This window comes from Hyla sarda, chromosome 6, assembly GCF_029499605.1.
Source record: "Hyla sarda isolate aHylSar1 chromosome 6, aHylSar1.hap1, whole genome shotgun sequence".
NCBI classification, from domain to species: Eukaryota; Metazoa; Chordata; class Amphibia; order Anura; family Hylidae; genus Hyla; species Hyla sarda.
The window spans coordinates 130743831-130771635 of NC_079194.1; the positions used below are offsets into that span (position 1 = coordinate 130743831).

At 40.0% G+C, this 27805-nt stretch overlaps 1 protein-coding gene across 1 annotated transcript; it reads right to left on the reverse strand.

Moving 5' to 3' along the window:
* On the reverse strand, window positions 1–27805 carry EDEM1 (ER degradation enhancing alpha-mannosidase like protein 1). The gene is made up of 12 exons (XM_056525015.1): window positions 27402–27805; window positions 18236–18308; window positions 16803–16906; window positions 15679–15850; window positions 12770–12953; window positions 12508–12682; window positions 12056–12176; window positions 11807–11977; window positions 10521–10594; window positions 9379–9475; window positions 7355–7549; window positions 1–2634 (listed from the first exon to the last, which is right to left on the reverse strand). The coding sequence occupies exons 1-12, from the start codon at window positions 27722–27724 to the stop codon at window positions 2545–2547; spliced, it is 1779 nt and encodes a 592-aa protein (XP_056380990.1). The 5' UTR covers window positions 27725–27805; the 3' UTR covers window positions 1–2544.

Here is a 27805-nt window from a genome sequence, read left to right on the forward strand (position 1 = left end):
AAACACATCCTGTTCATTATTTTGTGATGTAAATAAACCTACTTCATGCATTATTGGTAAGTGGCGGTCTCAACTTTACTGTTATTCTGGACTTATGCGCCACGTGCAGGAGGCTGTTTTACATAAAAAGAGAACAGGCTCAGCTTTGTATACATAGTAAGGGCTGTATACGGGACTGCATCTGGTAGGGGTCGAAGATGCCATTGAGATGTATTGAGGGGGCGTGTCGGCTGCCGCTTTGTGCGGGGGTCGACACCCGCTATCTGGGCCAAGAGCCGGGGCCCCGTACAGAGAGATCGCAGGGGGCCCCAGCGGTCGGACCCCCCGCGATCTCAAACTTATCCCCTATCCTTAGGATAGGGGATAAGTTTTTCACCACTGGACTACCCCTTTAATATAAAAGTCCAAGAAATCCCCTTTCAAACATAATGTGCTGGCACCCTGCAGCTTTCAAATGGGGGGGGGCCATTAAGAGCCTAACTGCACCTAACTACAGTCTTATTGCTAAGACCAATACAGTAACCCCCCGACATGCGATGGCCGACATATGATAAAATCGACATACGATGGCCTCTCAGAGGCCATCGCATGTCTATGTCAGCATCAACATGCAATGCTTTTATATGTCGGGGCCATTGCATTAACTGCTATCCAACAGCGCAAAATGCTTAAGCTTCTGTCGGATAGCAGTTTAAGCATCCCGGACAGGTTTGCTTACCTATCCCCGCGATCCTCCGGCGTCTTCCGCATCTTCTCCATGGTCCGGGCCTCGCTTTCCGGCGTCGTTATTACGTCACTACGCACGCCGCGCCGGCACCGCAACGTAATAATGTCACCAGAAAGCGAGGCCCGGACCCTGCAGAAGATGCGGAAGAAGCCAGCGGATCCCGAAGACGACGTCGGAGCAGCGGGACAGTATCGGGAGCGGTGAGGACGCGGTCCGGAGCGGTGAGGACAACTTCCTATACTTTACATTGCACGGATCCCTCAACATACGATGGATTCAACAAACGATGGGTCGTTTGGAACGAATTACCATCGTATGTTGAGGGACCACTGTATATAACCAGTCTGCAGTGATCTCCCCCTAGTGGTGACTGTAGGCAGCCATCATATTATCCTGTAATTATTTCTATAACGATTTGGAGTTTAGTATCAGAAAACCACTATAAAGTAATACAAAAATAATCAGTACAAGAATTTGGTCCTAAATAAGACATGATAAAAGGTGAACACTGGCATTAACAACTGAAATAAGGCAGTGAGCAAAGGACACTGCTCAGGCACTCAAGTGACTGTATACATTTATCCAAACCAAAGGCTAGGGTCTCTGACCAGCAGATAACTACACATTCAAGGCTTCCTTTAAATAAAAAAAATGAAATTTCAGATTTTCTTTAGATTAAAATCTTTCGTAATTTGACATAAATAAATAAAGAAAAACGGAGGTAAACTGGAAATCCTTGTGTGTTTTGCAAAGACAGCTGAAGAGCCCAAAGGCCAAGTGACAGGAAGATCTCTAATGATGGAAGGAGGCTGAAATATCCCACAATACACAGATCGACTGCGGAGTCATTTTGGCACCTAGTGTAAAAATAAAAAACCTTAAAAAGAGAAATGTCAGCGACAGAACAAAGCTCAATGTCCAATCTTCTGTACAGAAATATAAGGACTGTATAATGAAGGTTTGTAACTTTCTAATAGACATTAAGTTTCAGTCCTCGCTCTGAACAAAATCTTGTGTCAGTGGATAGGAACAGTTTTGTGCACGTTCACAAGCTAAAAAGGGCCTTCTGGCATAACACTTCACAGCTGATTGCTTGTTACAATTGCATCCAGTCTATACATCCCTGTGTAATCTAAACAGCCGGACTGATAACATTTTACCTCTGCTATCACACTAAAGCAAATCTGAAACTGTAACAAAGACTTGGCTGTGAGAAATATTCGGCTTCTACAGGCCTTCATTGCTTATGTGTAGTCAGCAATGTTCATATTCCTGACAACAAACAGATCTAATAAATATTGAGAAATTCACACATGAAGTATATGAGAAAGGGACAGAACTACTCCTACAATGATCAAGCTAAATAAAGCCAGAGTTTAAGAGTGGTGTTAAAAGTTGAAGGGGAATTCCACCTAAAATGTGTCTTCTGATTTCTCAGATCTGGATGCTTCTCCTAAACCCCTTTGGTGCTGCACAGAAATTTGACAACTGAACTGTCAGGCAAGATTGAGAGTCCACGGGAGACACATGGGTGCAGTTTGTCTTTGAAATGGCATAAGATTGGCATTAATACATGAAAATTTTTGTGAACATGGAAAACATTTCAGAGATTTAAGCAGCTTTGGAAGACACATTGTTAAATTCTCACAATCCCTGAGGTTTACGTAGTCCCAAACACGTTGCAGTGCTGGCACAGATGAGCTCCCGGCTGATGGGATTTGTTGCATGCCCAGTTACTGTAGGAGGTCACCCCCTATAGTTGTTGGAAGCCCGAAACGAGTCTCAAGTAAGAGGATTCTCAGGTGGATGAGTTCACACTAAAGGAGCCCAACCATCTGATCTATCTGGCGCATGTAGACGCTCTTCAGTGGTAAGGAGTATCTGCGCTCTTCAGGAACTCTGTAGCACTGGATACCAGGGAGAAAATGTGAAAACAAAAAGACAATGCCGTTAGTGCTGAGACTTTACAGTAGGATTACAATTATGGTCCTAAGAAAATATTTAAGTCCCCCTCCCCCATGGATGATGCTCCAGCTTAGTGGCACAGTCTACTGGAGTATGAGGTGGCCTGAAACCTGCCTCCTTTCTCCCACAGGCTCGATTGTAGCCGTGTCCCTCCTCTCTGCTCCATTAGGACATATCTACTCCCGATTATCTGCAGCGTAAATGGGAGTCTGAGGTTGTGGAAACTCAGTATCCTGTCTGATCACAGGCTAGAGGAGCCGCCATAAGTTTCCATACACGTACATTAAAAGTTTTTCCAAAAAGGACATATAATCTTAGTACACATTTCCTCTGGAAGGTCAGTTAGGATCACGACCATATTACAAAAATGTGAAATGTCAGAATGGTAGAGATGAATTATTTAAAGTTTAATTTTTCTATCACATTTCTAGTGGCTCAGATGTTTACATACATGTGGTTAGACAATTTAAAAAGGAAAACTACTAAAGATACTACTTTTTCCACAACTAAGGCTATGTTCACACGGTGGAATGTCAGCATGAAAAATCCCTGTGCGGACATTCCGCTAGCTGCAGATCGCCAGCAGAACATGCCGGTGCTAGGACCAGTTGGAAACGTGCCGTCTCAGATGACAATGCATTTCCATGCAGAGTCCGCAGAAAGAATAGACATGTCTATTTCTGCAGAGACCGGAATTTGAATTCCCGCGCCAGATGTTTCCAGCACAGAAATTCTGCTATGTGAACAGTGCAGCAGAATGCCTTTGAAATCAATGAGACTCTGCTGTAGAAGCTCCGTGTGGATTTCCATCCTGTGAACATAGCCTTAGAAAATACTGCTGTCATTATCCATATGGACGATCCATTTTGCTTCAAAACTTTAAAGAGGTAATCTGGCAAGCGGCTTTTTTATTTATTTATTAATATATATTTTTTTTTTTTATATATTTGTGCTCAGGCAGGCAGAAAATAAAATTTAAAAACACAAAACAAACAAGACACTCTTACTTTTCCCACTCCCTCTCCTCCAACCTATGTGTATGGAAACTTAAAAGTACTATGTTGCTTCAGAGGATCAGGGTATTTATTCTGCCCCATTAGTGCTTTACATTGCAGGGCTGCACCATTAGGGTACAACAATTACCAGGAAATCCCCTTTGGCTGTATGGTCTCATTTCTTATTTAAGGCTCTCACTCCTGCACTGTCCCTCACCCATACTTTTCAATGCAACTTTGCTTGTTCATATTGGCTGCTGTGTTTAAAGGGGTACAGATGTCTGATCATTGGGGGTCCAATCCAATCAGGTCGGCCGTGGTCATAATGTCACACCATGCCCCCTCTTCATGTTTATGGGAGGGGCGTGACGGAGGGGGAGTCGCGTCACTACAACCAAGACAGAGCATCCTGAACATAAATGTTCATAAAGCCGGGTGCTGCATGGAGATCGCAGGAGGCCCAGAGGCCTTTGGATAGGGGATAAGATGTCTGGGGGGGGTGTACCCCTTTAAATACAACCTTTACGTGATGAAGGAATGATTTCTAATATAGTGTGTAGTAACTAAATCACCAGTATGAAAAGATTATCAGGGAACTGCTCTATATAGATTGAAGGAGGAACCTGGAAAAAGTAAAACATAAATTTCTATTAACCCCTTCCCGCTATTGGACGTATGCATACGTCCAGGCGAACTACACGTTCGTGCAAATGGACGTATGCATACGTCCAAGCGATCTCCTGCTCTGCCGCGGGCAGCGCAGGAGATCGTGGGTGGGACTCAGCTGTCAATCACAGCCGGAGTCCCACCGCAGCTGCCGGGGCCGCGATCGCGCCGGTCCCGGCAGCATTAACCCCATAGATGCCGTGATCAGTTCTGAGTTCACATATGAGGTATCGCCGTACTCGGGAGAAATTGCCTAACAAATTTTGGGGGGCTTTTTCTCCTTTTACCCCTTATGAAAAGGTGAAGTTGGGGTCTACACCAGCATGTTAGTGTAAAAAAAAAAAACATTTTTGTACACTAACATACTGGTGTTGCCCCATACTTTAAAATTTCACAAGCGGTAAAAGAAAAAAAGCCTCCAAAATTTGTAACGCAATTTCTCCTGAGTACGGAGATACCCCATATGTGGGCACAAAGTGCTCTGGGGGCGCACAACAAGGCTCAGAAGGGAGAGTGCACCATGTAAATTTGAGGTCTAAATTGGTGATTTGCACAGGGGTGGCTGATTTTACAGCGGTTCTGACATAAGTGCAAAACAATAAATACCCACATGTGACCCCATTTTGGAAACTACACCCCTCACGGAATGTAATAAGGGGTACAGTGAGCATTTACGCCCCACAGGTGTTTGACAGATTTTTGAAACAGGGGTCTGTGAAAATGAAAAATAAAATTTTTAATTTGCACAGCCCACTGTTCCAAAGATCCGTCAAATGCCAGTGGGGTGTAAATTCTCCCTGCACCTCTTATTACCTTCCGTGAGGGGTGTAGTTTAAAAAAATGGGGTCACATGTGGGGGGGTCCACTGTTCTGGCACCACGGGGGGCTTTGGAAATGCACATGGCCAAATTCTCTCTCCAAAAGCTCAATGATGCTCCTTCTCTTCTGAGCATTGTAGTTCGCCCCCAGTTCACTTCACGTCCACTTATTGGGTATTTCCATACTCAGAAGAGATGGGGTTACAAATTTTGGGGGGTATTTTCTGCTATTATCCCTTGTAAAAATGTAAAATTTGGGGGAAAACAAGCATTTTAGTGTAAAAAAAATTTTTTTTTTTTTTACATATGCAAAAGTCATGAAACACCTGTGGGGTATTAAGGTTCACTTTACCCCTTGTTACGTTCCCCAAGGGGTCTAGTTTCCAAAATGGTATGCCATGTGGTTTTTTTTTTCTGTCCTGGCACCATAGGGGCTTCCTAAATGCGGCATGCCCCCAGAGCAAAATTTGCTTCCAAAAAGCCAAATGTGACTCCTTCTCTTCTGAGACCTGTAGTGCGCCAGCAGAGCACTTTCATCCCCATATTGGGTGTTTTCTGAATCGGGAGAAATTGGGCTTCAAATTTTGGGGGGTATTTTCTGCTATTACCTTTTTTAAAAATGTAAAATTTTTGCTAAACCAAGCATTTTTGGTAAAAAAAAAATAATTTTTTTTTACATATGAAAAAGTCGTGAAACACCTGTGGGGTATTACGGTTCACTTTTTCCCTTGTTACGTTTCTTAAGGGGTCTAGTTTCCAAAATGGTATGCCATGTGTTTTTTTTTTGCTGTCCTGGCACCATAAGGGGCTTCCTAAATGCAACATGCCCCCCGAGCAAAATTTGCTCTCAAAAAGCCAAATATGACTCCTTCTCTTCTGAACATTGTAGTTCGCCCATAGTGCACTTCAGGTAAACTTATGGGGTACCTCCATACTCAGAAGAGATGGGGTTACAAGTTTTGGGGGTATTTTCTGCTACTAACCCTTGCAAAAAATGTGAAATTAGGGGGGAAACACACATTTTAGTGAAAATTTTTTTTTTTTACATATGCAAAAGTCATGAAACACCTGTGGGGTATTAAGGCTCACTTTATTCCTTGCTACGTTCCTCAAGGGGTCTAGTTTCCAAAATGGTATGCCATGTGTTTTTTTTTTTTTGCTGTTTTGGCACCATAAGGGCTTCCTAAATGCAACATGCCCCCCAAAAACCATTTCAGAAAAATGTACTCTCCAAAATCCCCTTGTCGCTCCTTCGCTTCTGAGCCCTCTACTGCGCCCGCCGAACAATTTACATAGACATATGAGGTATGTGCTTACTCGAGAGAAATTGGGCTACAAATTTAAGTATAAATTTTATCCTTTTACCCCTTGTAAAAATTCAAAAATTGGGTCTACAAGAACATGCGAGTGTAAAAAATAAAGATCTTGAATTTTCTCCTTCACTTTGCTGCTTTTCCTGTGAAACACCTAAAGGGTTAAAACACTTACTGAATGTCATTTTGAATACTTTGGGGGGTGTAGTTTTTATAATGGGGTCATTTATGGGGTATTTCTAATATGGAGACCCTTCAAATCCACTTCAAACCTGAACTGGCCCATGAAAAATAGCGAGTTTGAAAATTTTGTGAAAAATTTTAAAATTGCTGCTGAACTTTGAAGCCCTCTGGTGTCTTCCAAAAGTAAAAACACGTCAATTTTATGATGCAAACATAAAGTAGAAATATTGTATATGTGAATTTAAAAAAAATGTATTTTGAATATCCATTTTCCTTACAAGCAGAGAGCTTCAAAGTTAGAAAAATGCAAAATTTTCTATTTTTTCATCAAATTTGGGGATTTTTCACCAAGAAAGGATGCAAGTTACCACAAAAATTGACCACTATGTTAAAGTAGAATATGTCACAGAAAAATAATCTCGGAATCAGATTGATAAGTAAAAGCATTCCAGAGTTATTAATGTTTAAAGTGACAGTGGTCAGATGTGCAAAAAAGGGCTGCGTCCTAGAGGTGAAAATGGGCTGTGTCCTTAAGGGGTTAAACCTACTTTGGGAAATATCTGGAAGTATCTACATATATACCAGGCCACTAAACACTTAGCATCCCCCCTTGTAGTGACGAGAGGGTGGAGGAGGCTGAGGCAATACTATGCTTCTATATCTCTAATCCCGCCCTGTAAAACTTACATTGGTGCTTGAATTGGCTGCTCGCAGCTTTGTCTGGGATAGTTTCACAGGGCTGGCTTGTGCTTTTCGCTCAGGGTGAAAGATATCTTTCCAGGCTTTGTTCCTAAAACGAGGGTCAAGTGGAATCAAATGACCCTCTGTTGTAAAGATATATTTGTTGCCCGTCGTATGCACTGGGTTTTCTTCATCAAACAGCTGTGAAGAGAGTAAATACATTTGATTTGGAGTATGATTTAGAAAAATGCTATTTAACTCCTCAAGGACAAAGACATTTTTCATTTTCGTGTTTTTGGTTTTTCCTCGTCGCCTTTTATGAGCCATGATATTTTTTTTATCCACAGACCCATATGAGGGTTTGTTTTTGCGCAACCAATTTTACTTTGTAAGGACACCTTTCATTTAACCATAAAATGTATTTGTAGCGGGAAATTGAAAAGAAAACCATGATTTTGCAACTTTGGAGGGCAGTTTGCTTTTCTGACACAATTCTCTTTATTCTGTGGGTCAATACAATTAAATACCTATATTAACACACTTAATTTTTGCTTTTAAATAAAGTCAAACTTTACAAACTTTGAATTTCTTTTTTGTGTTGTCCACAGTGCTCTCTGCTGACACCTCTGTCCGTGTCAGGAACTGTCCAGAGCAGCATAGGTTTGCTATAAGGATTTTCTCCTGCTCTGGACAGTTCATGATATGTGCATCAGGTGTCAGCAGAGAGCACTGTGGACAAGACAAAAAAGAAATTCAAAAAGCGAAGAATTTCCTCTGTAGCATACAGCTGCTATAAAGTACTGGAAGGATAAAGATTTTTTAATAGAAGTAATTTACAAATCTGTTTAACTTTCTGGCACCAGTGGATTTAAAATAAATAAATAAATAAATAAATAAAAATAAAAAATAGATAAAAGTTTTCCACCGGAGTACCCCTTTAAAACAGATTTGTAAATTACTTTGATAAAAAAAAAATATTTACCCTTCCATTACTTATTAGCAGCTGTATGCTACAGAGAAAATTCTTTGCTTTTTGAATTTCTTTTTTTTTTTGTCTTGTCCATAGTGCTCTCTGCTGACACCTGATGCCCATATCAGGAACTGATACAGAGCAGGAGAAAACCCCCATAGCAAACCTATGCTGCTCTGGACAGTTCCTGACAGGGACAGAGGTGCCAGCAGAGAGCACTGTGGACAAGACAAAAAAGAAATTCAAGAAGGACCGAATTTCCTCTGTAGCATACAGCTGCTAATAAGTACTGAAAGGATTAAAATTTTTAAATAGAAGTAATTTACAAATCTGTTTAACTTTGTGTCACCAGTTCATAAAAAAAAAAAAAAAAAAAAAAAAAAAGAAGTTTTCCCACCCAAGTACCCCCCTTAAAATTTCCCTATTCCAATCCCCTAGAACTTTTTTTTCCCATGATATACACAGCAGTACAAGGCTCAGTTTTTATTGGTACAGGATCAATAACATTATATTAATGCACTTGGCAATACCAAATATGTTTATTTACTTTTTATTGGGGGAGGGGCTTATTGACATTTATAAAAAAAAAAAAATACATTTTTTAAGTTCCCACAGGGGACTATTTATAGCAATCTATTGATTGCTATTACTGTTCAGTGCTATGCACTGACCTAGCACTGATCAGGGATATTGGTGATCTACTTGTATAGTCTGCCAGAAAGCAGCCCGAGGACTGCCAGAGCTGCCCTGGAGCAGGTGGGCAGAGCACCAGCCACCATCTTGACCTATGGGATCACCTGTGCTTCGTGTGATCCAATAAGTCTCACACTGACCCGCTAATGGTTCAGATGCTGTGATCAGTAGTTATGGCATCTGAAGGGTTAATGGCAGGCATCAGCATGATTGCTGATGTCCGCCATTAGGGGCAGTCCCTGGCTGCTGATATCAGCTAGGACCTGTGGTCTATGAAACAAGTGCATGTACATTTACATCCTTTGTCCTCCAGGTGTTAAGCAATTGAAATTGAAAGACAACCTAGGTGACCATGCCCAGTGCTTACCAAGAATAAATATTTGCATGTTTCACTCAAGAAGAAACTTTCCATGCGATCCTCCTGAGACTTGTCCACCACATGATGCAGCGTTGCATAACCGCACCTGCAAAAAGTCAACATCAGATCACTATCACAATTCTGGGGAAAAGGACACTGGCTTAAAGGACAACTGTAGTGGAACACTTTTATATATGCCCGGGCCTCAAAAACAAAATAAACTCATACATACCTTCCTACGAGCCCCCGTTGGTCCGGCACAGGCCTCACGGTCTGGCAGTGCTGACCTCATTCCACTTCCTGGGGACGGGGATGCCATAGAGACGTCGGCATATCACCGGCCGCGGCAACGTACTGCCCCGGCCTGTGATAGGCTGAACCCACTGTCATGTATGGAGCTCTGGCCAGCTTCTTATATGACAGTGGGCTCAGCCTAACACCAGCTTGGGCGGGACATCGCCACGGCCGGTGATATGCCGACGGCTCTGCGGCGTCCCCGTCCCCAGGAAGTGGAATGAGGTCAGCACTGCCAGACCGTGAGGCCTGTGCCGGACCAACGGGGGCTCGTAGGAAGGTATGTATGAGTTTATTTTGTTTTTGAGGCCCGGGCATATATAAAAGTGTTCCACTACAGTTGTCCTTTAAAGGGAATGTACCATTAACAAAGGACCTATTGTTTTAACCAAGTTTCTATGTTAAATACTTTTTGAAGAATTTTTGGTGATGATTTTTCATTTTACTATCTATAGAATAAAATAATCCCGATATCTTACAGTTTCCATTCTGGTCACTAAGTGTAATAATAAGCTGATTCGGCTGGTTTTGTAGAGAAACTGTTTCAGCATTTTGTTCCCCTTCATCACAGTGACAGATGACACCAGTATACAAGTAAGATGGAATAGGCAATTGTCTCTGTACAGAGCACAAATCATCCCTGGATAACTTTTCCATACAAGTCAGTTCTAAAGTGATTTTTTCTATGGTTCCCAGAGTTGTTGTAAAGTATCTCTCCAAATGCTGTTAGCGAGCAGAGCAGAAGCTTAGGCAATATTGCCACCCCCACAATAAGGTACAAAAAAATCTAGGTGACACATTCCCTTTAAGAGAGGTAGAAAGATGGGGAGGTGGGTTGTCATCATGTGAACACTTACTCAGCCTTGGCATGCTTCTCGAGACTCAGAAGTATATCCATTCCTACATGCAGGTAAAAAGGATTTTTGGTGGCCTATTAAAACAGTAAGTTATTACAGGTCAGGAACAATATCTAGTGCAAAGTCAGACTAAGTATCTCAACAAGGAAATAACAAGTGGAAGAGACAAACGGCCAAATTAGTGTAGGAAGTCCAAAAGGACATCAGTAGAAATCTGTAGACAATGAGCTCCCTCTAGTGCTGGCTTGCAGGCAGCCACAATAAGATCATTTAATTGTGTTATCCAAAGATTACAACTTACCATCGGTGTACAGGACAGGAGAAAGTTTAATTTATTAAGTGAGGAGCTGACCACTGGGACCCAATCATAAAGCACACATGCTTCTGCTCTATATGGTCTTTATGGAACTGATAGAGATACTTATATATTCACAGGAAACAGCAGCACACAAAAAATTGGTGAAAAAATAGTAAAAATTAATTCCATCAATCCAGTGCTAGAAAAGGAACAAAGTTTCTGCGACCTCCCGCCGCAAATGGCGGCAGGAGGTCGCAGAAACTTTGTTCCTTTTCTAGCACTGGATTGATGGAATGAATTTTTACTATCTTTTTACCAATTTTTTTGTGTGCTGCTGTTTCCTGTGAATATATCTAAGAGTGGAGCCTCTAACCAAGGCTCCCATACAGCGGGCACCACCTAATCGGCTTTCTTTTTGTGGATGTTCTGCTCTCCTGGGATATTTTTTTTTTATATATTTTTTTTCAGATACTTATCAGCTATCTGAAAAAGGGAAAGGGGAAGATTTGAAACTCCAACACTATTTTACTTTCTGAAAGTAATGAACACCATTTTCTGTTTGCAGTGACAATAATAAAATATATATTTTTTTTAAATTGCACTTTGGGAGAAAAGAGACAGGCCTATGTAAGGCTGGGTTCCCACTAAGTTCTCCCCCGTATGCCTCCCTATGCGCTCCCGTATGTAATTCATTTCAATGAGCCGACCGCAGTGAAACGTTCGGTCAGCTAATTTTTGCCCCGTATGCGCTTTTTCCCCGCACCTAAAACCGTGGTCGACCACGGTTTTAGGTTCAAATATAAAAGCGCATACAGGGCAAAAATGAGCCCTGAAATTGAAATGAATTACATACGGGAACGCCAGTTTTCAGCTCTCCCCTGTCGTATGCGCTCCCATATGGGAGAAAACGTAGTGGGAACCCAGCCTTAGTATGTAGGAGGTTGCAGGAAAATGTCATGTTGGCATTACCACCAGTCAAAAGTTTTACCTGGTACAAAATGTAAGTGGACTCCACCAGTTCTGGTCTGAGCGGGTAGAAGGAAACATCAGGTGCCTGCAGCTGCCAGTTGTATCTTTCAGGTAGAGCTCCATATCGCTTCCAGATTGCATAGTAAAACGCGTGAAGGCAAATTGCATCCTCTATGTCCCCTTTTAGGACCTGCATGAAAAGCAAAGCACAACTGCAGAGCTGTTCTGAGGAGTTTGCACACACACAAACCATGAAACGTAACGCTACCTGCAGGCCTGGGAAGAAAGCCTGGAGAGAGTCTATCCAGGTGTTCATTATCTGTCCATTAAACATGTTCACATTTACATACAGAGGAGGGTCCCCCTCACCTTCATTGCATGATTCTCGTCTGTGGAGAACAAACAATGCATGTCATCTACCAAATAACCTGAAGTGGCATCTAAATATATAATTTATTAGATAGATAGATAGATATCTATCTATCTCAAGCGTTGCAGAGAATCTGAGGCTAAAACACCTCACAGTTCTCTTCTGTCCCCTACTGGATAAGTGTATTGTAAACAGAAAGTAGGACCATGAGATAGATATAGAGATAGATATATATATATATCACAGTATAATAGTCTGACACTATTGTGTTGACTCGCTTTGATGGACAAACAGGAAACAACAGATTACTTATTCCAGTTGCCCCATTTTTAACATCCCGTTACACACACCCTCGCCGTAGATGGTTCTGGATGCTTTTATAAGCTTCATTAAACATGTGCAGGTCTTCCTCCTCCCCAAAGAGGATATAGGACTTCAGCAGATATTCAAAGAAAGAATCCAGTCCCGCTCCCAGTCCACTCTGCTTTCCAAGCCACTGTCCAGTCTGTATATCAACCACATTGCCTGCAAGCAAAGAACACAGTGAGGACGAGGTGAAAAATAAGTGGAGCAAAACAAAAAAAAGGGGTGCACCCCAAAAATCACACTTACCCAAAAGACCAGTGTTATTATTCCGGAGGCTCCACAGAGCTTGTACAGCACGACGGGCCACCCACTCGAAGGTGGAATCTCCAAGGAGTCGGCTGAGGATCCCAAACTCAACCAGAAGAGATCCAGCCCCTGCAGTACAGGTCTCATTCAGGCTATCAGGAGGGACCCCCTTCTGCAGGTTTACCTGATTACAGAAAAAAAAGCACACAACAGTCTACACCATGGATGATAGCTACAGGCTATGAAACTGCAGAATACCTTAAAACAAGAAACATCCACACAGTGAGACCCCGACCTACGATGGCCCCGACATACGATCATTTCAACATACGATGGCCTCTCAGAGGCCATCACATGTAGAAGGCAGCATCAACGTACGATGCTTTTGTATGTCGGGGCCATCGCAAAAACGGCTATTCGGCAGCGCAGACTGCTTCAGCTGCCACCGGATAGCCATTTACGCTGCCCCGTGTGCTCCGCTGACGATCACTTACCTGTCCTCGGGGCTCTGGCGCGTCCTCTTCGGGATCCCCTCCATCGTAATCATCCCGTCGCTGCGCACACCGTACCAGCATCCAATGGGAGCGGCGTACATAGCGACGTGATGGCGGCGACGGAGAGCGAGGATGCCAGGGAAGCAGAGGGCTTGCCGGAGCGTCGTGGACACCACAGGGACGCGGCGACAGCGATGGAAGGTGACATCCAGGGCAGCGGTGATGGTCCGGAGCGGCGGGGACAAGAGAGTATAACCTCCAATACGAGGGGTCTTCAACCTGCGGACCTCCAGATGCTGTAAAACTACAACTCCCAGCATGCCCGGACAGCCAACGGCTGTCCGGGCATGCTGGGTGTTGTAGTTTTGCAACATCTGGAGGTCCGCAGGTTGAAGACCACTGTCCTATACTTTACATTGCACGGATCCCTCAACATACGATGGTTTCAACAAACAATGGTCCATATGGAACGGATTACCATCGTATGTTGAGGGACCACTGTAGTATAATTAAATCAACTATCTTCAAAACTCTTGCTCAGTTATCATATCCCATTTTTGTGGCTAAATTGCTGTCTGCATAGGGCACAGTCAGAGAGCTGTTCCACAAGTTAAGTGTAAGGCCTTGTGCACACAGGAATCCGACAGGGAAACTTTCCTCGCTGAATTCTGCTTTGAAATCCTCTTTCTACTCCATTCTGAAATGAAGCTGAACAGGTATTTAACTGGTGCAGAGTTTGGGGCAAAACGTGGCCAATTTGGGGCAGGAATACAAAGTCCCATTGATATCAATAGGATTTTACTTACAGATTCTACTTTAAGAATTGACATGTCAATTACTATGGGACAACATGGTTGTGGAAATCCTACAGAAATCAATCGCAGTCTGATACCAGACAGAACCATGTTGAGTCTGGAGCAGAATACACTTCAAATTCGGCATAGATTCTGCCTGAACTCACTCTGTGTGCACATACCCTTAAGCAAGTGGCCCCATCTCTAGCCATGCACCTCTCCCTGTTCACAGAAGGTTTTATAAATTGATACAATGGATACTGCCTGACACCCAGTCAGAGGCTATATACCCAGCAGAGGTGAAAGGAATGAGCGTGTTAGGGTCCCATCCGAAGTGAGGCCACCTACGCGTGGTGGATGGGGGACATGTTTTGATCAAAAAGTGCGCCAAGAGGCCTTCTTTTTTGTATACTTTGTATTTGCAACAGCAGCATGCACCCGTGTATTAGGTAGTTGTGCTTGCTATTTTTCTTTTTTTTTTACCCTTAAAGGGGTACTCCGTTCCCTTGCTTTCGGAGCTCCGCTCCGCAGCGTCCGGAAGTTATTGTTCCGAACGATGTGTGTGCGGGCTTCCGTGTTCAGATAGTGCTGGGCGGTATACAGATATGAACCGGATAAGTTTTTTTTTCTCCCACGGTATGGATTTTTGCCCATACCGCTATACCGGTCGGGCCCCTCCCCCGGATGAATTGTAGAGCCCAGCACGGCGCCCTCACTTGTCCCGGTGTGCTTCTCTGGCCCGATTCCGAGAGCGGAAATCGGGCCACAGAAGCTAATCCATTTACTGTGTCCCCCCCGCTGCGCCTGTCAGCCAGTGTCCCCACCGCTAGCGGGATCCATGTGCCCACTAGCGGTGTCACAAGAATGCCTCCCGCGAGCGCTACCACCACCGCTAGCGGGGTCCCTGTGCCCACTAGCGGTGTCACAAGAATGCCGAGCGCGGCTCTGTTTCCCGTCCCTGTCAGCTCTCAGGGTACGGGAACAGATTTAAAAGCCTCGCGCGCAGCTAATGTAGTACTGCGCATATAGCGTAGGGCTAACGCTAGGCTCCTAGCGCTGCCTACGTTAGCCCTACGCTATTTGCGTAGTGCTGCGCCTGCGCAGTACTAAGTTAGCCGCGCGCGAGGCTTTTAAATTCGTTCCCGTACCCTGAGAGCTGACAGGGACGGGGAACAGAGCCGCGCTCGGCATTCTTGTGACTCCGCTAGTGGGCACAGGGACCCCGCTAGCGGGGTGGGGGGGTGGCGGGGACTCAAGCGGTAATACTGTGATACTGCGATAATAAAAAAAAAATACTCTGATATTCATTTTAGGCCATACCGCCCAGCACTATGTTCAGGGCCGCCGCTCGTGACGTAGCGCCCGCCCCCTCGTGACGTCACGCCCGCCCCCTCAACGAAAATCTATGGGAAGGGGGCGTGACTCCCTCTTCCCATAGCCTTTCGTTGAGGGGGCGGGCGTGACGTCACGAGGGGGCGGCCCTGAACGGAAGACCGCACACACATCATTCGGAACAATAACTTCTGGACGCTGGGAAGCGGAGCTCCGAAAACAAGGGAATGGAGTACCCCTTTAAGGACTCATCTCCCCTTTCATATAAGTGTCAGCTCTATACACATACTCTTGGATAAGGCATTCCTGTCCTAGTGTTTTCAAATGCTGGAAGGAGTCGGACGGCAAGATCATGCGCCATGTGCAAAAGTTCATTTTCATAGCCAGTTATCGTCATATTGCCGAAGGGCTGCTTATTGTCGGTAAGGATGATATGTGCGGACAGAAGGCTCCCTAGTATCCTGCAGAGATGATAGGAGACAGTTTGCATTAGAAATAAAGATACAAAAGAAAAGCACAGCTCTCCTGTGCAACACTGACTTACATTTATTTATTTTAAAGGTTACTGATATCTGAAACCCAGTCATATCAGGAGATGCATTTAGATGTCTACTGGTTGCTTGTGTTATCTCCAGGGTTAAAAAAAATGCCCCACTGATGGGTCAATTGATGTAAATGCTGTGCTTGTATTTGTCTGTTTACAGCAGACAAATAGTTACTTAGCTTAAAAAAAAAAAAAAAAGACCTAAGTAGAGGGTAAAGAATAATGACCACTAAACAGAAAAATTATTTTAGCTTTAGAGTTGTGAATGTGCCTCAAGGCCAGTACAAGATAATAAAGCAAAGAATTTGCAGCTAACAATTCTAACTGCAGCTCCGGCAGTGACTAGAGGGGATGACAAGATGCAACTTAAAAGAAATACAAGACTAAGGGTGGGTTCACACTACGTTTTCCCCCATACGGGAGCGCATACGGCAGGGGGGAGCTAAAACCTTGCGCTCCCGTATGTCATTCATTTCAATGAGCCGGCCGGAGTGAAACGTTCGGTCCGGTCGGCTCATTTTTGCGCCGTATGCGCTTTTACGACCGGACCTCAAACCGTGGTTGACCACAGTTTTAGGTCCGGTTGTAAAAGCGCATACGGCGCAAAAATGAGCCGACCGAACGTTTCACTCCGGCCGGCTCATTGAAATGAATGACATACGGGAGCGCATACGAAGGCATACGGGAGCGCGAGGTTTTAGCTCCCCCCTGCCGTATGCGCTCCCGTATGGGAGAAAACGTAGTGTGAACCCAGCCTAATACAGCAAGTATATTTACATGGTATAACTTTCATCTATAACAGTACAGCATATCTTCCCCTCGAAAGAAAAGAGGGCGTATACATCAGACAACCCTTTTAGGTCACTTACCTTATGTTTGCCTCAAACACCTGCACAGTGGAATCCTTGTCAAAAGTCACAGTGTCAATCACCAGGCGTACGGCTCTCTGAAACTCTGAGACATTGCCCATGACCTGAAGAAAGAAAAGTCTTCATATATGAGGGGGTCACACAGGTTACAATGGACTGGAGGCTCCAAGTAAGCAATTCTGGCCAAATCCCAGGCAAAGATGGCTACTAGCTCATGTGTCGTCTAGGCTATCAGCAGAGGGGCAGGCATGAATTATGTAATGGTGGTCTCCAGATAGAAGAAGCATTACAGCTGATTCTGCTGCCCCGGGTGACATCCATATTCATGAACACCCACCATGCCTGCCACCCCAGTTATGGCTTGTCTACAGTTTCCAACATATGAATCCATAAAAGACCCCTCACCGAGAATTACCTTCAGCTCCATCACACATGGCTTATAATGCAGCTCCACTTCTCAGCATCCCTATTGTATCTCATTTTGAGAATCTAAATACTTTGTCTTATGTCTCCAGACATATGAGATTAATTCCTGCTAACAATATGGTTGCAGTATCTTATCTATCGATGTAGTCCCTGCTTGTTCATGGTCTTAGCCTTGCCATACAACTGAGACTCTGATTGGCACAACATGGCCATTCCAAAAAGTGTTGTGTGTGACAAAAACACACAAAAAACCTAATAGTGAGCTTGCGCACAATTTAGAATGACAGGTTAAGTACGGTTGGGATTGTAGTATTTCCATCGTTTGATTGTTACATATTCTAATCTACAGAAATAAGCTGTTTAGCCCAGAGGATTCCTAGTGGCAATTTTGGATGTGACTGGAGTAGAAGTAAAGATCAGTAAATATACATCAAAGGAGAACTGTAGTGAAAACGTTCTCACTGTGCCCGGGCTGCAAAAGAAAAGACAAACGTTAACTCGCCTTCCGACGTTCCCCCGGTATCGGCATCCCAGTCCTCCGGTGCTGGTCTTCTTCCTGTTTCCTGGGGACGGTGACTCATACTGCACTCAGCGTATTGCCGGCCACAGCGATGTCCCACCTCGGCCGGTGATAGGCTGAGCACACTCATGTAATGAGCCCGGGCCCAGGCCCCTTACATGACAGTGCAATCAGCCTATCACTTATCACAGTGACCAGGAAGAGGACCAGCACCAGAGGATCAGGACTCCCAATACCGACATAAGGGGGGAACGTCGGAAGCAGAGTTTAAGTTTTTTTTTTTAGTTTTTGCAGCCCGAGCACAGAGGTAGTGAAAACATTTCTCTAAAGTTCTTTTTTAAGCTATAAATTGCTCATTACATGTGGCAGCTTACAGCAGCTCTGGATGTGACACAGGATTAGTAGAGCAGTGTTATATGTAGATTGTAATAAGGAGCTGGAGAGACCTGGATTTATGGGAAGGGAGACAGATCAGTCAGTAACTCACCACAAGGGTGTCCAGGGCATCAACCAGGGTAAGAGAATAGTTCCCAAGGACATCATTGATGTTAAGATTTGAACTGAAACAACATAGTCAAAGGGATTACTGGTGCCCAGAGAGACCCCACCAAGGACAGGGACACAATCACAAAAAGGATGAATACAGTTTGTTACCATTACTTTAAAGGTGTTCTATAATACAACAATTTAAAACCATTATAAAGGCATCTTAATGACTTGTAGTGTAATCAAATAGGAGCCATTAAAACTGCTGACAGCAATATACAGAGGTTGTGGAGGGGAGGGGAGCAATGCCTTCTGTTTTAAAACTTGCAGGACAGAAACAATGTTTAATCTCCTAGCAGTAGTTTACTTTACAGTACGTTCTCTTTATGCTGTGAGTCAATACAATTAAAATGATCCCTGTGCCCTTATCTCCCTCGTGTGACAGTTATAACCGTCCCCTCATCTCCCCCCTGTGTGTCGCTGATTAGCCCGTTCTGCCTCTGGTGTACAGCAGCGGATGTCTTTGGTTGGTCACGTGACTGCTGCAGCCAATAAGCTGCCTCGCTGGACATTCCATAATCCTGAATAAGGAAAGTCACCACAGAGGCCCCTAATTGGCTGCAGCAGTCACCTGACATCTACTGCTCGTGTAACACTATAGCGATGACACTATAGCGATGACCGCAGATGGGGGATCAGCGTAGGAACAGAGGCAGAGGTAAGTAACAGGTTTTGTTTTTAAAACGATGGTTGAATAACCTGGGCGCCACCGAAAAAATTCTTGGTGCTGCAGCAACCTGGTACCCGGTATTTGTCAAGCCCTGCTTTAGAGGATGAGGACAGTATGAGGATTTATTCAGGGGGTATATAAAGCAGTATGGGTCTCTATACAGGTAATGTATACATGAGGTAATATATAAAACATGAGGTATATATGGGGGTGTATACAGGCGATATATAAGGGGGTGTATACAGATAATATACATTGGAGGTATACAAAGCCAATATGGGGTGTATATAGGCAATGTATACATAAGGTATATGAGGACAGTATAGGTGTATACAGGTGATGTATAGAAGGAAAGTATGGGGTATACATGGGTAATGTAGGCATAAAGTATGTATCGTCGGTACTGGGTGTATATAAGAGATGTTTCAAAGAGGCATGTAAAGACATTATGGGGTGTGCATAGGTAATGTACACAGGTAATGTATGCATAAGGTATATAAGCACAGTATAGGTGTATACAGGTGATGTATAGAAGGAAAGTATGGGGTATACATGGGTAATGTAGGCATAAAGTATGTATCGTCGGTACTGGGTGTATATAAGAGATGTTTCAAAGAGGCATGTAAAGACATTATGGGGTGTGCATAGGTAATGTACACAGGTAATGTATGCATAAGGTATATAAGCACAGTATAGGTGTATACAGGTGATGTATATAAGGAAAGTATGGGGTATACATGGGTAATGTAGGCATAAAGTATATATCGTCAGTACTGGGTGTATATAGGAGATTTTTCAAAGAGGCATGTAAAGACATTATGGGGTGTGCATAGGTAATGTATGCATAAGGTATATAAGGACAAAGCAGGGTGTATATAGATTGTATACAGGTGAAGTTATAAAAGGACAGTACTGGGTGTATATAGGTGAAGATATATAAGGAAAGTATAGACTGCATACAAGTGATGTATACAAGAACAGTACTGGGTGTATACAAGCGAAGATATATAAAGACAGTGTAGACTGTATATATAGGAGGTATATAAGGACAGTATAGACTGTATATAAGTGATGTATATAGAAGGTATATAAGGACAGTATAGACTATATATAAGTGATGTATAAAGGAGGTATATAAGGCAGTATAGACTGTATATAAGTGATGTACATATAAAAGGTATATAAGGACAGTATAGACTATATATATATATATATAAGTGATGTATATATAGGAGGTATATAAGGACAGTATAGACTGTATATAAGTGATGTATATATAGGAGGTATATAAGGACAGTATAGACTGTATATAAGTGATGTATATAGGAGGTATATAAGGACAGTAGACTATATATAAGTGATGTATACAGGTGAAGATATATAAGGACAGTATAGACTATATACAAGTGATGTACATATAAAAGGTATATAAGGACAGTATAGACTATATATAAATGATGTATATAGGAGATATATAAGGACGGTATAGTGTATATAAGTGATGTATATATAGGAGGTATATAAGGACAGTATAGACTGTATATAAGTTATGTATATATAGGAGGTATATACGGACAATATAGACTGTATATAAGTGATGTATACAGGTGAAGGTATATAAGGACAGTATAGACTGTATATAAGTGATTTATATATAGGAGGTATATAAGGACAGTATAGACTGTCTATAAGTGATGTATATATAGGAGGTATATAAGGACAATATAGACTGTATATAAGTGATGTATACAGGTGAAGATAGATAAGGACAGTATAGACTGTATATAAGTGATGTATATATAGGAGGTATATAAGGACAGTATAGACTGTATATAAGTGATGTATACAGGTGAAGATATATAAGGACAGTATAGACTATATATAAGTGATGTATATATAAGAGGTATATAAGGACAGTATAGACTGTATATAAGTGATGTATATATAGGAGGTATATAAGGACAGTATAGACTATATAAGTGATGTATATATAGGAGGTATATAAGGACAGTATAGACTGTATAAAAGTGATGTATATATAGGAGGTATATAAGGACAGTATAGACTGTATATAAGTGATGTATACAGGTGAAGTTATATAAGGACAGTATAGACTGTATATAAGTGATGTATATAGGAGGTATAAGGACAGTATAGACTGTATATAAGTGATGTATACAGGTGAAGATATATAAGGACAGTATAGACTATATATAAGTGATGTATATATAAGAGGTATATAAGGACAGTATAGACTGAATATAAGTGATGTATATATAGGAGGTATATAAGGACAGTATAGACTGTATATAAGTGATGTATATATAGGAGGTATATAAGGACAGTATAGACTGTATATAAGTGATGTATATATAGGAGGTATATAAGGACAGTATAGACTATATAAGTGATGTATATATAAGAGGTATATAAGGACAGTATAGACTGTATATAAGTGATGTATATATAAGAGGTATATAAGGACAGTATAGACTGTATATAAGTGATGTATATATAAGAGGTATATAAGGACAGTATAGACTGTACATAAGTGATGTATATATAGGAGGTATATAAGGACAGTATAGACTATATATAAGTGATGTATATATAGGAGGTATATAAGGACAGTATAGACTATATATAAGTGATGTATATATAAGAGGTATATAAGGACAGTATAGACTGTATATAAGTGATGTATATATAGGAGGTATATAAGGACAGTATAGACTATATAAGTGATGTATATATAGGAGGTATATAAGGACAGTATAGACTGTATATAAGTGATGTATATATAAGAGGTATATAAGGACAGTATAGACTGTATATAAGTGATGTATATATAAGAGGTATATAAGGACAGTAGACTGTATATAAGTGATGTATATATAGGAGGTATATAAGGACAGTATAGACTGTACATAAGTGATGTATATATAGGAGGTATATAAGGACAGTATAGACTGTATATAAGTGATGTATACATAGGAGGTATATAAGGACAGTATAGACTGTATAAAAGTGATGTATATATAGGAGGTATATAAGGACAGTATAGACTGTATATAAGTGATGTATACAGGTGAAGTTATATAAGGACAGTATAGACTGTATATAAGTGATGTATATAGGAGGTATAAGGACAGTATAGACTGTATATAAGTGATGTATACAGGTGAAGATATATAAGGACAGTATAGACTATATATAAGTGATGTATATATAAGAGGTATATAAGGACAGTATAGACTGAATATAAGTGATGTATATATAGGAGGTATATAAGGACAGTATAGACTGTATATAAGTGATGTATATATAGGCAGTATATAAGGACAGTATAGACTGTATATAAGTGATGTATATATAGGAGGTATATAAGGACAGTATAGACTATATAAGTGATGTATATATAGGAGGTATATAAGGACAGTATAGACTGTATATAAGTGATGTATATATAGGAGGTATATAAGGACAGTATAGACTATATATAAGTGATGTATATATAGGAGGTATAGGACAGTATAGACTGTATATAAGTTATGTATATATAAGAGGTATATAAGGACAGTATAGACTGTATAAAAGTGATGTATATATAGGAGGTATATAAGGACAGTATAGACTGTATATAAGTGATGTATATATAAGAGGTATATAAGGACAGTATAGACTGTAAATAAGTGATGTATATATAGGAGGTATATAAGGACAGTATAGACTGTATATAAGTGATGTATATATAGGAGGTATATAAGGACAGTATAGACTGTATATAAGTGATGTATATATAGGAGGTATATAAGGACAGTATAGACTATATAAGCGATATATACAGTCTATACTGTCCTTATATACCTCCTATATATACATCACTTATATACAGTCTATACTGTCCTTATATACCTCTTATATATACATCACTTTTATACAGTCTATACTGTCCTTATATACCTCCTATATATACATCACTTATATACAGTCTATACTGTCCTTATATACCTCCTATATATACATCACTTATATACAGTCTATACTGTCCTTATATAACTCTTATATATACATCACTTATATACAGTCTATACTGTCCTTATATACCTCTTATATATACATCACTTATATACAGTCTATACTGTCCTTATATACCTCCTATATATACATCACTTATATAGTCTATACTGTCCTTATATACCTCCTATGTATACATCACTTATATACAGTCTATACTGTCCTTATATACCTCTTATATATACATCACTTATATATAGTCTATACTGTCCTTATATACCTCCTATATATACATCACTTATATATAGTCTATACTGTCCTTATATACCTCTTATATATACATCACATATACAGTCTATACTGTCCTTATATACCTCTTATATATACATCACTTATATAGTCTATACTGTCCTTATATACCTCCTATATATACACATCACTTATATACAGTCTATACTGTCCTTATATACCTCCTATATATACATCACTTATATACAGTCTATACTGTCCTTATATACCTCTTATATATACATCACTTATATAGTCTATACTGTCCTTATATACCTCCTATATATACATCACTTATATACAGTCTATACTGTCCTTATATACCTCCTATATATACATCACTTATATACAGTCTATACTGTCCTTATATACCTCTTATATATACATCACTTATATATAGTCTATACTGTCCTTATATATCTTCACCTGTATACATCACTTATATACAGTCTATACTGTCCTTATATACCTCCTATATATACAAGTGATGTATACAGGTGAAGATATATAAGGACAGTATAGACTGTATATAAGCGATGTATATATATAGGAGGTATATAAGGACAGTATAGACTGTATATAAGTGATGTATACAGGTGAAGATATATAAGGACAGTATAGACTATATATAAGTGATGTATATATAAGAGGTATATAAGGACAGTATAGACTGTATATAAGTGATGTATATATAGGAGGTATATAAGGACAGTATAGACTATATAAGTGATGTATATATAGGAGGTATATAAGGACAGTATAGACTGTATAAAAGTGATGTATATATAGGAGGTATATAAGGACAGTATAGACTGTATATAAGTGATGTATACAGGTGAAGTTATATAAGGACAGTATAGACTGTATATAAGTGATGTATATAGGAGGTATAAGGACAGTATAGACTGTATATAAGTGATGTATACAGGTGAAGATATATAAGGACAGTATAGACTATATATAAGTGATGTATATATAAGAGGTATATAAGGACAGTACAGACTGAATATAAGTGATGTATATATAGGAGGTATATAAGGACAGTATAGACTGTATATAAGTGATGTATATATAGGAGGTATATAAGGACAGTATAGGCTGTATATAAGTGATGTATATATAGGAGGTATATAAGGACAGTATAGACTATATAAGTGATGTATATATAAGAGGTATATAAGGACAGTATAGACTGTATATAAGTGATGTATATATAAGAGGTATATAAGGACAGTATAGACTGTATATAAGTGATGTATATATAAGAGGTATATAAGGACAGTATAGACTGTACATAAGTGATGTATATATAGGAGGTATATAAGGACAGTATAGACTATATATAAGTGATGTATATATAGGAGGTATATAAGGACAGTATAGACTATATATAAGTGATGTATATATAAGAGGTATATAAGGACAGTATAGACTATATAAGTGATGTATATATAGGAGGTATATAAGGACAGTATAGACTGTATATAAGTGATGTATATATAAGAGGTATATAAGGACAGTATAGACTGTATATAAGTGATGTATATATAAGAGGTATATAAGGACAGTAGACTGTACATAAGTGATGTATATATAGGAGGTATATAAGGACAGTATAGACTATATATAAGTGATGTATATATAGGAGGTATATAAGGACAGTATAGACTGTATATAAGTGATGTATATATAGGAGGTATATAAGGACAGTATAGACTGTATAAAAGTGATGTATATATAGGAGGTATATAAGGACAGTATAGACTGTATATAAGTGATGTATACAGGTGAAGTTATATAAGGACAGTATAGACTGTATATAAGTGATGTATATAGGAGGTATAAGGACAGTATAGACTGTATATAAGTGATGTATACAGGTGAAGATATATAAGGACAGTATAGACTATATATAAGTGATGTATATATAAGAGGTATATAAGGACAGTATAGACTGAATATAAGTGATGTATATATAGGAGGTATATAAGGACAGTATAGACTGTATATAAGTGATGTATATATAGGCGGTATATAAGGACAGTATAGACTGTATATAAGTGATGTATATATAGGAGGTATATAAGGACAGTATAGACTATATAAGTGATGTATATATAGGAGGTATATAAGGACAGTATAGACTGTATATAAGTGATGTATATATAGGAGGTATATAAGGACAGTATAGACTATATATAAGTGATGTATATATAGGAGGTATAGGACAGTATAGACTGTATATAAGTTATGTATATATAAGAGGTATATAAGGACAGTATAGACTGTATAAAAGTGATGTATATATAGGAGGTATATAAGGACAGTATAGACTGTATATAAGTGATGTATATATAAGAGGTATATAAGGACAGTATAGACTGTAAATAAGTGATGTATATATAGGAGGTATATAAGGACAGTATAGACTGTATATAAGTGATGTATATATAGGAGGTATATAAGGAAAGTATAGACTGTATATAAGTGATGTATATATAGGAGGTATATAAGGACAGTATAGACTATATAAGCGATATATACAGTCTATACTGTCCTTATATACCTCCTATATATACATCACTTATATACAGTCTATACTGTCCTTATATACCTCTTATATATACATCACTTTTATACAGTCTATACTGTCCTTATATACCTCCTATATATACATCACTTATATACAGTCTATACTGTCCTTATATACCTCCTATATATACATCACTTATATACAGTCTATACTGTCCTTATATAACTCTTATATATACATCACTTATATACAGTCTATACTGTCCTTATATACCTCTTATATATACATCACTTATATACAGTCTATACTGTCCTTATATACCTCTTATATATACATCACTTATATACAGTCTATACTGTCCTTATATACCTCCTATATATACACATCACTTTTATACAGTCTATACTGTCCTTATATACCTCTTATATATACATCACTTATATACAGTCTATACTGTCCTTATATACCTCCTATATATACATCACTTATATAGTCTATACTGTCCTTATATACCTCCTATGTATACATCACTTATATACAGTCTATACTGTCCTTATATACCTCTTATATATACATCACTTATATATAGTCTATACTGTCCTTATATACCTCCTAAATATACATCACTTATATATAGTCTATACTGTCCTTATATACCTCTTATATATACATCACATATACAGTCTATACTGTCCTTATATACCTCTTATATATACATCACTTATATAGTCTATACTGTCCTTATATACCTCCTATATATACATCACTTATATACAGTCTATACTGTCCTTATATACCTCCTATATATACATCACTTATATACAGTCTATACTGTCCTTATATACCTCCTATATATACATCACTTATATTCAGTCTATACTGTCCTTATATACCTCTTATATATACATCACTTATATATAGTCTATACTGTCCTTATATATCTTCACCTGTATACATCACTTATATACAGTCTATACTGTCCTTATATACCTCCTATATATACAAGTGATGTATACAGGTGAAGATATATAAGGACAGTATAGACTGTATATAAGCGATGTATATATATAGGAGGTATATAAGGACAGTATAGACTGTATATAAGTGATGTATATATAGGAGGTATAAGGACAGTATAGACTGTATATAAGTGATGTATATATAAGAGGTATATAAGGACAGTATAGACTGTATATAAGTGATGTATATAGGAGGTATATAAGGACAGTATAGACTATATATAAGTGATGTGTATAGGAGGTATATAAGGACAGTATAGACTATATATAAGTGATGTATATATAGGAGGTATAAGGACAGTATAGACTGTATATAAGTGATGTATATATAAGAGGTATATAAGGACAGTATAGACTGTATATAAGTGATGTATATATAAGAGGTATATAAGGACAGTATAGACTATATATAAGTGATGTATATAGGAGGTATATAAGGACAGTATAGACTATATATAAGTTATGTATATATAGGAGGTATATAAGGACAGTATAGACTGTATATAAGTGATGTATACAGGTCATGCGTTCAGGTGGACGCCGCGTCATCACAGCTGTCAGGTCCGCAGAAGACACTTACGGGTTCCCGGTGTCTGGCCCTCGTCCCCGGCACAGAATGGGGTTCAGCTCGTCCTCCGGGAAGGCGTATCTCATGTAGTTGTCATAGCCGAAAGAGAACATGCCCCGGGCCATCTCCCGCATCTCCTGGCGTAGCCCGGCCGGGAAGGAGCTATACATGCGCCCATACTCATCCCCAAGGTGGAAGCGTCCATATGATGTGCGGCACACCGCCGCCCGGCCAGTCCGCGCTGCCAGCACCACTCCAGGAGAGATGAAGCCCCTCAGAGCGTGAAGCCCGAGCCGGAGCACGAGCAGCCCCAGCAACACCGACCACCAGCGCATCCCCGTCCCGACACTTCCGGGACACGCCCCGCAGCATGATAGGCCGCTTACCTACACAGGACACGCCCATCTCTACACCCG

Bases quoted from the DNA above. Each gene is read 5' to 3' on its own strand.
- EDEM1 (XM_056525015.1), bottom strand. From the start codon at position 27,724: ATGCGCTGGTGGTCGGTGTTGCTGGGGCTGCTCGTGCTCCGGCTCGGG. The intron at 15,851-16,802 runs GTAAGTGACCTA...TCATCTCTGCAG, and splicing joins GTGTTTGAGGCAAACATAAG to GATACTAGGGAGCCTTCTGT. The intron at 12,683-12,769 runs GTAAGTGTGATT...CTTTGCTTGCAG, and splicing joins TAATAACACTGGTCTTTTGG to GCAATGTGGTTGATATACAG.